Source organism: Rhipicephalus sanguineus, chromosome 9, assembly GCF_013339695.2.
Source record: "Rhipicephalus sanguineus isolate Rsan-2018 chromosome 9, BIME_Rsan_1.4, whole genome shotgun sequence".
Taxonomy (NCBI): Eukaryota; Metazoa; Arthropoda; class Arachnida; order Ixodida; family Ixodidae; genus Rhipicephalus; species Rhipicephalus sanguineus.
In genome coordinates, this window is record NC_051184.2 from 39,720,825 (window position 1) to 39,735,153 (window position 14,329).

The following is a 14,329-nucleotide window of genomic DNA, read 5'->3' on the forward strand; positions in this document are numbered from 1 at the left end:
GCTCATGTTACCCGACGTATTGCCAGATGGCGTCCATATCTCACGCAGCGCCTCCTCTATTGTCTTTCGACGACATTTGCAGCGAAGCACGCAGATACGCAGCCAATTTTTTCCTCTGTGCACTTTTATTAAAGTGCTAACAGCCCCTCCGGTGGCAAGCTAAGCCTTTTCGCGTCGTGCAGCGATGCCCGCTACGTGCTCATGAGTGAATTACCCGCCTTTGCAATAAACTGACACCGTTTCACCGAAGCACGGTACTGTCACGTGGAGCCGATCATCCCTGGCTAGTTGCGTGCAGCGCGTTGCCTACTCGGCTCGCGGAGTCACAGCCGGGCCGCTTGCTTTATGCCGTATGCGCGCGTTTGTACGTTCTTCGTGCCTGCTTCACTCCGGACCATGCACGGGTGTGGCGAGTAGCCTGTTCGTTCAACGCGGCGAAAACAAGCATTTTGCAAGCAACGCGCACTCTATGTCTCCGCGATGCTCTCGCGGCCCTGCACGACGATGCGCGGCGCACGTTGTCACCTAGTCAAACACGCAGTATACGCTCGCTGTCAGTGCATCGACATTTTCCGGTGCCCACGCCGCGCAACAGCAGCAAGCTACTTTCATTTCTACAAAGCGACACGCACTTTAAAGTGGTCTTGCACGACGCGACGGCGGCGAACTTGTGAACGGCAGCATGGCGCGCTCGTACCGCCGTCAATCCGCACAGTGTACGGCGTACGCCACACGCGCAGCTGAGCAGGTATCTACAGATGACTGTGATATAAGGTTGTCGGCTATAAGTCATAACTGCATGTTCATCGACGGCCACCACCTCACCTTCGCTCTTTTCTGATGCTTATCCGCAAAGGCATTGCCGCAATCACGCGGAAGTCGTTATCACTGATTGACCGGTCTCTGCCGTTATCGAAAAGACGGACGACCTTTTGCAGCACATTGTGGCGTGGACGAGTTAGGGACGCAGTGAACCTTTTTGCGATGGAAAGTTATCGCGGTTATCACTTCTTGCTTTTATGCCTTCTTGCATTCCAAGGCATTGTTTGGTTCATCGTAGGCGGTCGTAGCGGCAGAGAACGGCATCAGGAAAGGTTACCGTGCGAAAGCTGACCGCAAGGCTTCAGGCTGCCTCCTTTTTTTTTTTCCTCACTGCCATTCTACCACTGAAGAAAAAGGCTGGAAAGTGAGTGACCTCGCTCACAGCGTCCGAAATCTGCGTGCGGTGCTCGCAGATCAGGGATATCTTAGTCGCGAGTAAACTGGAGTGGGGCACGCGCGAGCGTGCGCCCCTCTTACGCTTTATAAGGCCTGTTTTAACTTTTTTTCGCTTCGTATGCGCCATATTTTTACCACGACCGTGTCTGAAGTGTTCGTTGTAAAAGTAGGAGGCTTTGAAAAATGTTCGCTATATGTGAACGCAGCTTCAATGGTTAGCATTGGAAAATCGTAAGTGCACCCAAATGTGGTCATTATAACCGATAGATCATTATACATGGGATCGTTATAAGTGGGTTCGACTGTGTTAGCCTACATCACATGTGTTGGTCATGAACACGGCACAAAAAATTATGTTCTTTTTCAGTCACTGTGACAGATGGCACACTTGCACACTGTGTACCAAATTTGGCAATTTCATTGGCCTCAACTATTCCGCACTTTAGCTGGGAACAACTAAAGTGCCATTCAGCACTTGTCATTCAGCACCCACCATTCAGCACTTGTCAAACAAAGGTTTGCAATCTGCAACGTCAAATGTGCAACAGTGAAGGGCTAAGTGCCTGCTGTTGATCTCGTGAACCCTATTGTTACGTTCGCGCAAACGCTCCTCCACGCACCTGCCAGTTTGATGGACATACTATTGCTTCCCGCATGTTAGGGGAATTGTGTAAACAAGACACTCAGCATATGCAATGTATTGCCATGTGTTTTCTTTCTGCACCGTAAGCCTTTAACACAAACCCCCAATTCGCCCAAAGAATTACTCTCCTAAGAACTAACTTTTGCAGACACAACCTACTGAAACCAACAGACACGGAAGTCAATTAAGGAAGGTGTAGAGGACATTATCTGTAGCTTTCAACTGTAGCATAGTAATTATGACATAAGCAAAAAGGAATTAAAGTAAATGAAAAATCAACTCGCCACAAGTAGGGACCGAACCTACAAGCTTGAATCAATCCCCCTCTCTTTCATTCATTCATAGCGAGGGTCTCGTTCCGGCAGACTTGATGCCTTAGGTAGTATGAGAGGGCTTATTGGTCAGTTCCCAGCTCGTAATAAGACCGCGTGCTACATGACGCCAGCTAGCAACACAAGAACGTTCCACGCTCGCCGTCATGGCTGCGAGCAGCGCTGGCCAACACTCCCATGATTACACAGACATAAATACCAAATAAGGTGTATGGGAAAGCGACAGCCGCTCTAGCTCAATTGGTAGAGCATTGGACGTGTTATCCCCTCTTTCATTCATTCATTCATTCATTCATTCATTGCTTTTGCAGGCAGCATAGATGCACTCACCTTGTCTTTTGCTTCATGCCGTTGTCCATGTAACACAGGTGTTGCAGGTAGGCAGCTGCATTGGCGCGCACCACGCTGTTGGGGTGGCCCAGGAACTCTATCACCTCGTGCAGGTCGGGGTCTCGCCACCGCACGTCCCCGCCACCTGATAGTGCGGCAAGGCGTTCAGGAACAAGATGGTCAAACGCTGGCCATAGCCTTTCACATGTTTGACTCTCTCAAGGTGATTAGCCTGATGGTGACAGAGGTTTTATTGCAATACTGGGGTGAATGACACCATCCATCAGTGTTTTGTAAAGCCAACCTTCAAAATCTTACATAAACATCACTTCACGACTGGTCACTCGATAGGGCATGTGCGTGAACGCATGCATAGATTTCTTTTCAAGAACAAATGTCATGACACACTCATTAGAGATGCGTGCATTATCAGGAACAAAAGTGCTCAGGACACGAGGACTGCAAGACATCTGAATTCCTGATTAGCCTGAGAACATAACCTCCAATGAAGTGTTCCAACCTACAGTAGTTCTTGCAACTTGTGCTGTTATTCATTAAACTTAAAGTGGCTTACATTTTATGTCAACAAAGCAGAAGTTCGTATATCTGCTGTGCAGCCTGCAACATCGACACATCTGTCCTTGGAAGTACGTAGTGTACGAAGTGCAATGAGAATAGTAGTCCCTTCCACAAACAGTGACTGCAAGTCAGTTTCAGGTTATGAAGCTTACACAAGGATTTGCCTAGACTGCTTCGAACAAGTTTATGATCTTCAACAAAGTTCCGTGTTCAGTGTATGTAACAATACAAATGACTAAATGCAGACGCATATTGTGCTCACATATTTATAACTTATATAACTTTGAAAGAATTCCGAAAGATAACAGCGTAATAAATAGAGCCACAACAACATTTGAAGCTACCAAAATAGGACAACTGTACATGTCATTACCATGGTGGCTCAAGAACTGTAGGGCCAGTTTACCTTCCAGTAATTTGAATAAGAAAGTGCAATGGCGTAAAAAGAGACTCGTATTCAGGGAGATACAGTACTCAATGGTGAGAGAACATGACTTGTCAAAGAAAATGCGGACCTCTGGGGTCTGATCCATCAAGAGGAGGTCCCACGTAAGGTGGCCTAGGGGGAAGCTGCCCTTCCAGGGGTGGGGGTGCGGGGCTGGCCTCATCCTCTTCTTCCTCGAAGAGGGCTCGAGGGGGAGCTGCCCCGTAGGGGCCCCTCGCACCCCCCGGGGGTCCCGCCTGGTGTTCGTCGTAGCTGGGCCTGCGGTCGAGGTATCCCTGCGGCGGGGGTGCGCCCTCGTAGCCCGGGCTGTAGCCGGGCGAGCTTGCACCGGGGGCACCCAAGTAGCCGTAGGTGCCTGCAAAAGGTGTATTGTTGAAACGGTCATCACTGCTAGCGAAAGGATATTGACTGCAGGATGAAGGAAGGCATAGAAGGAAATGCAGTGTGGGTGGCACTGGGGTTCACACCTCAAAAAAAAAGGACAATAAATTAACAAACACTGCCACTTCATCATGGTTCATTGAATAGTGTGTTATATGACAATGGCTGCATGAGGTTCTCACATTTCGTAAAGCAACAATATGTCCACATAACATACGAGGTTTTTCTCCTCTCCTGTATGTTGTAGCTAAATTTCACCATAAACACTACAGTCGAACCCGGACATATTGAGTCAAAAGAGTTCTAACATAGAAAATTTGATATACAAAAAATAGATCGAAAATATATTCAGGGGGATTTTACAACTGCTCGATATACACAATAATTTGTTATATGTGGGTTTGATACGTTCAAGTTCAACTGCATAAGGTATTTTCTTGTATAGCAGTGTAAGAAAGCTTTTGTGCTAAATACACACTTGTCAAGAAATACGTCAGCAAATTTCTCCTGAAAGAATAGTATGCTTCCCACCGTAGCGGTCCGGATGAGGTGCCGGCGAGGGCGTACTCCTGTAGCAGTCCGGTGCGTACTCCACACCACCCCTCGGAGGCTGAGGGTCGAGTTCGTCGTAACCCGAATGTCCGTGGGTGTAACCGTCGGGGGCAACCATGAGGGGTGACATCATACTCCGGGACGACGCGGCCTGAGGCACAGCCATATGCGAGGGCGGCAGGGGTGACTCCGACGTGACCGAAGGAGGTGTCGGCGCTTGTCCGGGGTAGCCGCCGTAGTCGTAGTCGCGTAAATAGGAGCCGTACGTGGCATAATCCTGGGGGTAGGCGCCGTGTGGGGGCGCCACCTGACTGGCTGGACTAGGAGGCTCGCCTGCAACATGAAGAGGTAGTAACGTGTTACTCCGTTTCCTAAGTTGCGAAGCCGCAACAGTTTCTTGGCTGATTTACGGTAAGGAGTCCCTATGGTACCTATAATTTATGGGTGAACTTGAAAGTTCACATACGAGCACTATTAGTGTTGGATATTTATATATCCCAAAACCAAAAAATTTCGACCACCTGGGGTTCTTTAACATGCACCTAAATCTAGGCACTGGGGCTTCTAGCATTTTGCCTCCATCGAAATGTGGTCACGGCAGCTGGTGTTTGATCTCGTGATCTTTGGATCAGCAATCGAGCACCATAACCACCAGACCACCGCAGCAGGTGCACATGAGAGCACTCTATGTGTGCATAAAAACATATGGAATGGCTGCACGAACAGAAAAGCAATAAAAATGCAGTCAATGTGCTAGTTCATAGTCTTAGAGAGCCTATGCTTACCAACATTTCATGCAGACATTTCCGTAGTCCACATTTTGATAACATATTCACATTAAAAACAAGATTATGAGTTCCCATAGAAACAAAATTATGCACAGTCTTGAGCAAAGTTCGGTAGTTACTAAGGGTGAATCTCCGTTAATGACTGCAACGGGTAGTTTCTTGGCAGAGGGAAAGAGAGTTCATCTTAACCCTTTATGAGTTCATATATATTTTTCGCACGACAACAGAAAATATGCCTGCGGAATATCTAAATAACGTGCTTAGCATGAAGCAATTTTCAACAAAATACGACCATTAGTTTACGAGAAAAAAGTGGGACATGTGTGTCCCATTGACCCATGACGTGTCTTTTGAAAAGTGGGACACCACCTGTCCCTTTGTCGCATAAGCGCAGCAAACTTTAATCCTTTCGCCAAATTTCTTGCACGAAAATGCTCGAAGCAAGTGGTAGAGAGGGGCACTTCAGAAACTGTGCAAAAAATATTCTGGCGCAACTGATTTCCAGCTGTCGTAAACGATGTGCGCCTTCGCCTGTTGTACTGTGCCAGCGGGTCTGTCTGAGCTCTTCGCATACAGCAACCCGTTTTAGCTCCTTTCTGTCTCTTCTGTCGTTGTAGATAAGGACGAACACCTCAGTTATGCCTGAATTTCTGCCCATACATAAAATTGCGGCTATGAATCAAGGCAAGCCACATCAATTAGGTGTCGCCGAATGCACTGGATCCTGGAAATACATTTATGAGCTCCGTCCACGTCTGAGGTATTAGCTTTTCTTTTGGGCTTTGCATATTCGTGTTCTCTCTCGCTTCCTGACTTTCTAGTGCACCGATCTCGTCATTCCTTTCTTTAGGGCCTCCATTTCAGGAACGTCTTAGCCACAGCTTTTGGTCTCATTGCCACTGGTAGCGCAGTTGTAAAAAAGGACGAAAATGAATTTCAGGGTGTTCTTTATCATGAAGCGTTCTCTACTGACGTAATAATGCCCATCGAACGTGAAAAAAAGAAACATTTATGCGTGTCTGTTATGTAATTAGGCCCAGTAAGGAACTGCTTCATTTTTCGTTCAAGTGCGCTACGACACGATTACTGGCCGATATACTGCTCCAATTTTGAAACAAAATCTATAGTTTTATGCTAGAACTACAGTCGACGTCCGATTTCCCGGACCCTCAAGGGACCGCGAAAACGTCCGGAAAATCGGGCAGTCCGGAAAAACGAATGCACGTGAAAACGCACATTTTTGGTAGGTATTTTTCGCTGACGGAGAAGGTCACAGCCGGAGTACAAGATTCCCATAACAATTCAGCCAATGCATTGTTTAGGTGGCTCTGAAAAGAGCCGTTTATAAAAAAAAATACGACGTGGCCGGCACTACCTCATAGGTCAGCACTTGGGCGCAAAGAAGTCGCTTATTTTCTTTTGCACGGTCCACTTGCCCGCGATTATGTCTGCCTCAATTTCAGTCAACGTCATGTTGCCGCTGTACACCAATGACAGTGTCATCAGTGCTCGCATCAACTCCGTGTTCGTTGGCTGTGTAGGAGCTGGCTCTTCGTTCTCGGTGTCGGCATCGGAATCCTCCGTAACTTGATGAATGATTTCGTCATCGGTCAACTCCGCACATAGCTCGAGGTCTTTGTCAGCGTCGGCGAAGCCCTCAAGGGTTATCTCGGCTGGAATCAACACGCCGCCAGCGCGCAGATCGTCGAAGGCAACGTCCGCGGATGGCAGTTCGTCATCGTGAGCCTACGAGGTGGCTTTGTGCGCTTCGAAGGCGCGGACAAAGACGAAGGAGCAGTCGGTGCCATTGCTGTAAACGGCGAATCCGCTAGACGAAAAGCGCAGCACGAAACAGCTAGGAACTCGGTGGATGCTGAAGGTCGGGAAACGTGATCACTGAAGGTAGCGCGCAGCAGCAAACGATCGACCACAGACACGACCGCAGAGCTGGCACAGCTGACAAAACAACACGTGAACGAACACAGTGAGGTTTGGCTTGGCTAAGCTACGGCTGGCAACGGATTGACACGTGCGGTTTCGAGGTTATGGCAACCGCGGCGCGGTGCGGCGTTGCTGCTGATGCGCGGGTTCAAGGATATGAAAATGAAAACAACCAAAATGGCGGCGTTGGTGGTGACTTTGGGTCGGCGGTTAACAGTAAAAAGTCCGGGAAATCGGATGGCGAAGGCTATAAGCGTCCGGAATTTCGGACTTTTTAATACATTGACTCTACGGGGAACTTGACGGTGCCACAGATGAGTCCGGGAAATCAGGCATGTCCGGAATTTCGGGCGTCCGAGAAATCGGACGTCGACTGTACTACTCTCTAAATTCAGAAAAGGAGAAACATACCATAAATGTAGAACTTTAGCTATCTTGCACGCAATGGAACAGCCGTTCTAAAAAAATTCCACAGAACAAAACATATTTAGACTCAACATATCACGAATACCACGTGCTGTAAACGTATGAAATATTTTTTCTTGGTTTCCTAAATGTTTCTCACCCATGGCGGCAGAAAATCATAGCTTTGATGGCGACGTGCAGTGGCAGAGGAAGCTTTTACTGAAGAAGAAAAAGTGGGACATATTCGTCCCGTTATCCCTCAAAGGGTTCAGCGTAAAGAAGGGGAGGCGCAAAACAAAACAAGGACATAAAGAGGAGATCGACCATACAGCCGCACACTCACAACTGGAAGTTTATTGTGGAGGTTTTGTTCTGCGCCTCTCCTTCTTTACCTTTATGATGAATCGATACCAACTAGCCCAATTATCTGCTTTGCTGAAAAAGAGTTCGCACATGTGTTTTCCGTGTTGGCAGCACACCTAGTAGCACAGACTGTCAATACAAACAGTAGCTTAACCGTAAAACATGGGCACATTTTGACTATTGATGCCTTGTGAGTGTGTCTCTGCTGACAGTTCTGGTCACATCACTTGGTCACTGGATTAATGAAAAGGAAGAGTGTTCCACACTGGCCATCATGGCTGCGAGCTGCGCTGACTTACGCTCCCAGGGTTTGCATGCACATAAATACCCCACAAAGCGAACGAGGGGACGACCGCCACTGTAGCTCAATTGGTAAGAGCATCGGGCATGTAATCCAAAAGTTGCAGGTTCGGTCCCTGCCGGTGGCAAGTTGTCTTTTTGTCCACTTTACTTTCTTCACATCTGTATCACAATTACTACAATACGCTTAAAACCGTACAATTAACGTCCCCTATACTTCCCTTGGCTTCATTACCTGCTGGTTTTCATTAACATTGCATCAAACAAAGAAACGAGCCCTTAAAATTCTCTTCCTTCATTGGCCACTGGAGTGATGCATATCAAAAGCCTTGTTTTAATTATGCGGCCTCAAGTACCAGGCAAAATTTTACGTTTGTCTGAATATGTATCACCCCAGAAAAGTATTACTTTTAACCAAGTCTTTGGATCATCACAAGTTGAGTTTAGACAGGAAACATGGAGTGAAAAGTGACAAATTCAAAATTTCAAGTGTCTGCTGGAACTTCACGTGAAGTTTTGTTCTTCAGTAAAACAAAGGATAAACAAACCATGATGAAGATATAGTGCTCGTGACCAGCATGAGTTGTATAGTATTACTGTAGCTTTCAAATGTCATTCAACCAATAGAAATGCACACAGCAGAAAGTCCATGAGGGTGACCTCTGGCTACGACGAGAGGCTAAACATCTGAAGTGCCTTGCCATGCTTACATTAGTTACAGAAGTCATTAAATGTAATCATAATCCATGGTTCTAAATTCTTGCTGGAGTGTGGTGTTTTTGTTTTGTTTGCCCGGCATGCAATCATAACATGCTGTGCTTAAATTCAGACACTGTAGTACATCCTAAAAAAAAACAAAAGATGTGTGGCTCTCTTATTCAGCTCTCATCGGTAAATGGTACACAATCCATGCGTCAGAAGTGGTAGCGTGTCATGCTGCTGACAACCCGGAAGGTATGGTTCCATACTTTCCATACTTTCAGGAAAGTCGAAAAGTACACAAAATGCCGCAGTATCTGAGAACCCAGAGAATACGGTACAAGAAAACAAAAATCTATGCCTCAAAAAGGACAGCTTACCTGCATCGTAGCTGCCATAGCCGTGGGAGTTGTCGGTTGCGCCAGTGTAAGGATATGTGACGTAGTCGGAGCCCGCCATGGGCATGCCGTGCGTTCCGTATGGGTTGTACTCCAGAGGCTGACCGTCAGGACCGACGTGACGAACCTCCCTCGTCTTTATGACTTTTGTGACCGTTTTGACCTGGAGAAGACACGGGAAGACAACCCTGCTTCATGACGTGCCAAAAACACACTACGTAGGTTGTTACGGGGCGTGAAATCCTTCACTAATCAGGAGCTATGCAAATCTATGCAAATATGTGCCTTTTATTTGGCTATTTTGCGTGTTCAGCTTGGTTAGACTAAGAAAGGTGTTGCGTGAAAATAAGGCCTAGATACTGAAACACAAACACTTATTTTAGCTAATGCTAGTCAAAGGTCAAAGAATGAAATAAAGAAAAAAAAAAACCGGTTACATGTGTTACTGGTGTCATGAATGTTGCTGCAGCATCGCACATTTTGATATGAACATGTCTCACACTATTAACTGCAAGGGCTCTTTCTGCAGTAAATTTTTCCATTGGGCAATGACCCATGAAAACAACAGGACAGAGTAAAAGGAAACTACCCAATGACAGAGAGGAACAGAGGAGAGGCGAAAGACAGGAAGGTTAACCAGTGACGGCGCCCGTGGCTTTCAGACCTATGGCTTCAGCTATGGCTACCAACCACAACATGGCGCCTAGCTGCAACTAGCCTAATGCACCAGCCTGACAGCAATGTGCCTAACACGCTCTCTGTCACGGCCATAGGTCGGCAAACTCACTCATGAGTCGACTCACTCAGACTCACTCAGACTCAGATCGAGCCATGAGTCTGAGTCTGAGTGAGTTCGAGTGAGAAATATTTTGGTGAGTTTGAGTCCGAGTGAGTCCGGCTGAGAAAAATTTCCGTGAGTCTGAGTCCGAGTGAGTCCGGTGGAGAAAAAATTTGGTGAGTCTGAGTCCGAGTGAGCTCTCAGGGCAAAATATATTTCATGAGTGAGTCTGAGTGAGCACCACACTGTTTTGCCGACCTATCGTTATTTCTACACAACTTCACCATTACTATCAGCCCTATGTCGGCTCACGTTTATACTCCCGCCGACTCACACATACTTCAAAGCACTAGCGTTGATACACCAGCTCTATATTTATCAATCAAAGGCGTGACTTACGTATTGGGGGGGGGGGGGGGAGCAGGTTCACCTTCCCCCGCAATCTCTTTCACAGAAAATTCTTGATAAAAATATATCTGGGAGTTACCTCTTTAAAAAAGATGTCCTTACTGGATTGCAACCACTGATAACTTATATTTGAAGGTACGAGGTCAAAAGGTGGTGCCAAGTAGAGCATCAATTACGCCAGATATTGGTGTTAAAGAGCATTGACACCATGGTCAAGAAAGCCAATTATACGCTAACCGACTCATGAGTCGACTCACTCAGACTCACTCAGACTCAGATAGAGCCGTGAGTCTGAGTCTGAGTGAGTTCGAGTGAGTAATATTTTGGTGAGTTTGAGTCCGAGTGAGTCCGGCTGAGAAACATTTCAGTGAGTCTGAGTCCGAGTGAGTCCGGTGGAGAAAAAATTTGGTGAGTCTGAGTCCGAGTGAGCTCTCAGGGCAAAATATATTTCATGAGTGAGTCTGAGTGAGCTCCACACTTTTTGCCGACCTATGGTCACGGCACCTAATAGGTTAAATAACACAATGCAGTATGGTTGAAGTAGCAGTGAGGTACAAAGATCCCTCTGTTACTACATCTGATACTGGTTAAACACTAACATCAGCAAAAAGCATTTCTAAATCACATCACTTCCAATTCTGATTGGGCCCAATCCGGATAGGCTTAACCTGGATCAAGTGCTGCTACACAGTCACTCCAATAGAGCCTGATCCGGACCGAGGCAATCGAATCAGACTCCTCGACTGTGATTCAGCATATCCTAGCACTCTCAATTAAAAGGCTGACGTCTGCACCCTCTTAGCTGAGAGTGCTAGAATATGCTAAAAGCAAAAAACGTAGCCAAAGTTAAATAAAATCACAGAAAAAGCTTTCTATAAGCCAAGGTACGTTGTTATATTGAAACAGCATCGAGAGTAACACTTTGCAAGTCGGCTCTTGTAGCCACGGCCCAATGCATGTAGTGAGAGTTGTAGGCAATTAGCGGGCAATGATTTTTTTGCTTACGATCCATAATGACAGCCCAACGAATATTTTCTTGCAAAGAGGCGTTTTATAAATGATTTCACCATAACAAGAAAATCTGGTGAGTGCTTTGAACTCACTCATGGCACCTATTGCTCTCCAGCTCACCTCAACCCAAACTGGATCATTGGACCACGCAGCAGCTATCAGCACTGATCGCAATCCATACTATCCAGATAGGGCTCAATTATGACCAAATTGACGTTGTGACAATGGTATCAGATTGCTTAGGTACATAGGTACATTGGTTTATTCGTCATGCGTGTTCTTTATGCTGAGACTGAACTGTGTGGAGTATCTGTTGCTCGGAGTGGACCCATAAAAATTTTCTCTGACAAGACACACATGCTCTTATCCCACCAGGTGTCTGCTCCCCCCCCACTTCACGTTACTATGGTGGAGGATGTCGTGCTTGGGAGGCTTCGGGCAGAGGTGGCCCTTACACTAGCTGTCAGCTTCACTTGGAACTGGCTGCATTTACCACTGGGTGCTGTGTGTCCGTACTGCTCTGTTCCAGTGATGCAAGCAGATGTATACCATCTTATATGGACACGCCAAGGGTTACAATCGAAATGCTCCCGTCACCTCCTGCAAGCCGGCCTTCGCTACAGTGACACAACCGTCTATGACCGCTGGATACATGATAACATTCCACGAGACACTGCTTCACTTCGTACACAACACCGGTCTTACGGCACACATCTAATACGCATAAAGTGTCATGCTTTAAGGGCAAGTACATGTTGCAATAAAGAAGCACCTGTTGCGTTTTGGTCTGCTGTGTTGTCCGGCTGACGAGCTGGGAATTCTCGCCCGGCACCGCTAGCTTGGACGAGTTTGGTGAGTGCTCGCCGTCACCCACTTGGTGACCGTTGGTTGACGTCGTGCTGTGGTAGTTCATGGAGTAGGACTCCTGCACCTGCGGCGAACTGCCATCTTGCCTGGAAAGGAAGGAAGAGTCGCTCTTATTAGAAAGAGTCGCTCTTATTAGAAAGAGTCGCTCTTTAGAAAGAGTCATGTACAAAGTAAACTTTAGTTTCCGAAACAAGCACTTTTTTTGGCCGGTTATTTCAGCATTAGGACAAAGATCCACTTTAAAAGGAAGCAAAAGACGAGTTCACAAGTGCTTGCATCACGTGCAAAGTGTGTTGAGAACAGGGATGAGAAAGAAGACACCACCACAGAGTAATGCTCACGGTGCAGATATTTTCTGTTCCATTGGTGACCAAGTTCATATCTAATGCAAGTGCGCAGATGTGTACACTGCTTGACAGAGAGATGCCATATGTAAATCAAGAGCCCTACACGTAAATCAAGAGCACAAAAAATATTTAACCATGGAGTCAATCATTTACCCCATGGCACTTATCTTTTTCCAATGCACACAAGTAATCTGCACATCGTACGAGTTCCAGTTGTTTAGCAGCCATGAGCTCTAAAACTACGCAGTGCAGTGTAAGAACAGGCAATGTGACAATTACATGCAAGCATGCCTCTTTATTAAAGGTGCACTCATTAACAATGAATTAAAGCATTAAAATATTCCTTTAAACGTTGCATCATCAAGGCACTATAGTGTGGTATGCAAATTAAGAGTGATGCATGACCAACCATGCAGGTGCAACTACTGTCAAATGTGTGTGCGTTGATTTAATCTTCAAAGTTATACTTATCACAGACACACACATACACACACGCACACAAACATATACACTCAATTTGACTGCTTCAAAACTTACATGTAGCGATGATACTCTGTAGTAGTTTGATCAGGATAGTAGCGCCTACGTAGAGTAAAAGTTTGACAGAAAGATTATGTAACAGACACTTCTTACCAAAGATACACATCTTTAGGAATATGCAACTATTAAAGTTATGAGCAAAATAAAATAAAATCTTTTTTACAAAGAGGAAAAATAGACATGGTGCAAAGGTGATTCCAACAGCATATGGATGTTATCAATCATAATAACTGCAGGCTAAAGTAAACACCATTAAAATGCAACCGCAAACTTAAATGCGAGTACCATGGGTGGCCTAGGGTAATGAACACACATCACACGAACACACATTACAAGGGTAATGTGTGTTCATGAGACATGCTGAGTGCTGTGTTTTGAAATGTATCAACACAAAAGTGAGCCATTCTTCTATGGCATCACTCAAACGCCACTACAACGATGCATTTACATTGGCTACCTAAAGTGAAATAAGAATTACAAAAGGTGGACCCCACTGTGTTCTACTGTCTGGCTAACAAATAGTGAAAATGCTGCTGGTAAAGCTGTATTCACACGACGGACGTGCTCACGAACAAATCGGTCACGCGACATGTGACATGATTTGGATCTCTCCGCAGCCAGCATTCACATGACAGAGGAGAATTCACTCTACAAGCGAGGATTTCGGCACTGCTCCTTGAGGATCCCAACTGTGATTTGGCCCTCCGTCGTTTCACGAATCGCTCGGCGCAGACCGAAGTCGGAACGGCTGACGTACGGTGACGTAGTATGCAATCCGCGGGCTCGAATCGCGATTTCGTCCATCGTGTGAATACAGCTTAACAGGCACGAGACCTAATGTATTAAGGGCTTCCGAAACAAATTTATTGGGTGGCTTCCTTGCTTTCTCCTGCTAATGCTGCGTTCCAGTGAAGCATGAGAAAACTGCAGATCATACTTAGTTAAGGAGCCAAGCGTACCTCACAGGAGGGCCACAATGGCACTAGCAAACAATTTTGCTTTAC

General features: G+C 46.2%; 1 protein-coding gene across 7 annotated transcripts in view; it reads right to left on the reverse strand.

Annotated features, from left to right (window-relative positions):
- The window catches only part of LOC119405035 (catenin delta-2), a 136,145-nt gene that overhangs the window by 38,365 nt on the left and 83,451 nt on the right, over positions 1 to 14,329 (reverse strand). For all 7 annotated transcript variants that reach the window (XM_049419165.1, XM_049419164.1, XM_049419162.1 and 4 more), the window contains 6 exons: positions 13,323 to 13,367; positions 12,344 to 12,524; positions 9,357 to 9,537; positions 4,460 to 4,813; positions 3,618 to 3,902; positions 2,524 to 2,668 (listed from right to left, as the gene is read on the reverse strand). In XM_049419165.1, coding sequence (XP_049275122.1) covers positions 2,524 to 2,668; positions 3,618 to 3,902; positions 4,460 to 4,813; positions 9,357 to 9,537; positions 12,344 to 12,524; positions 13,323 to 13,367 — 1,191 coding nt within the window. The remainder of the gene's footprint in view (positions 1 to 2,523; positions 2,669 to 3,617; positions 3,903 to 4,459; positions 4,814 to 9,356; positions 9,538 to 12,343; positions 12,525 to 13,322; positions 13,368 to 14,329) is intronic.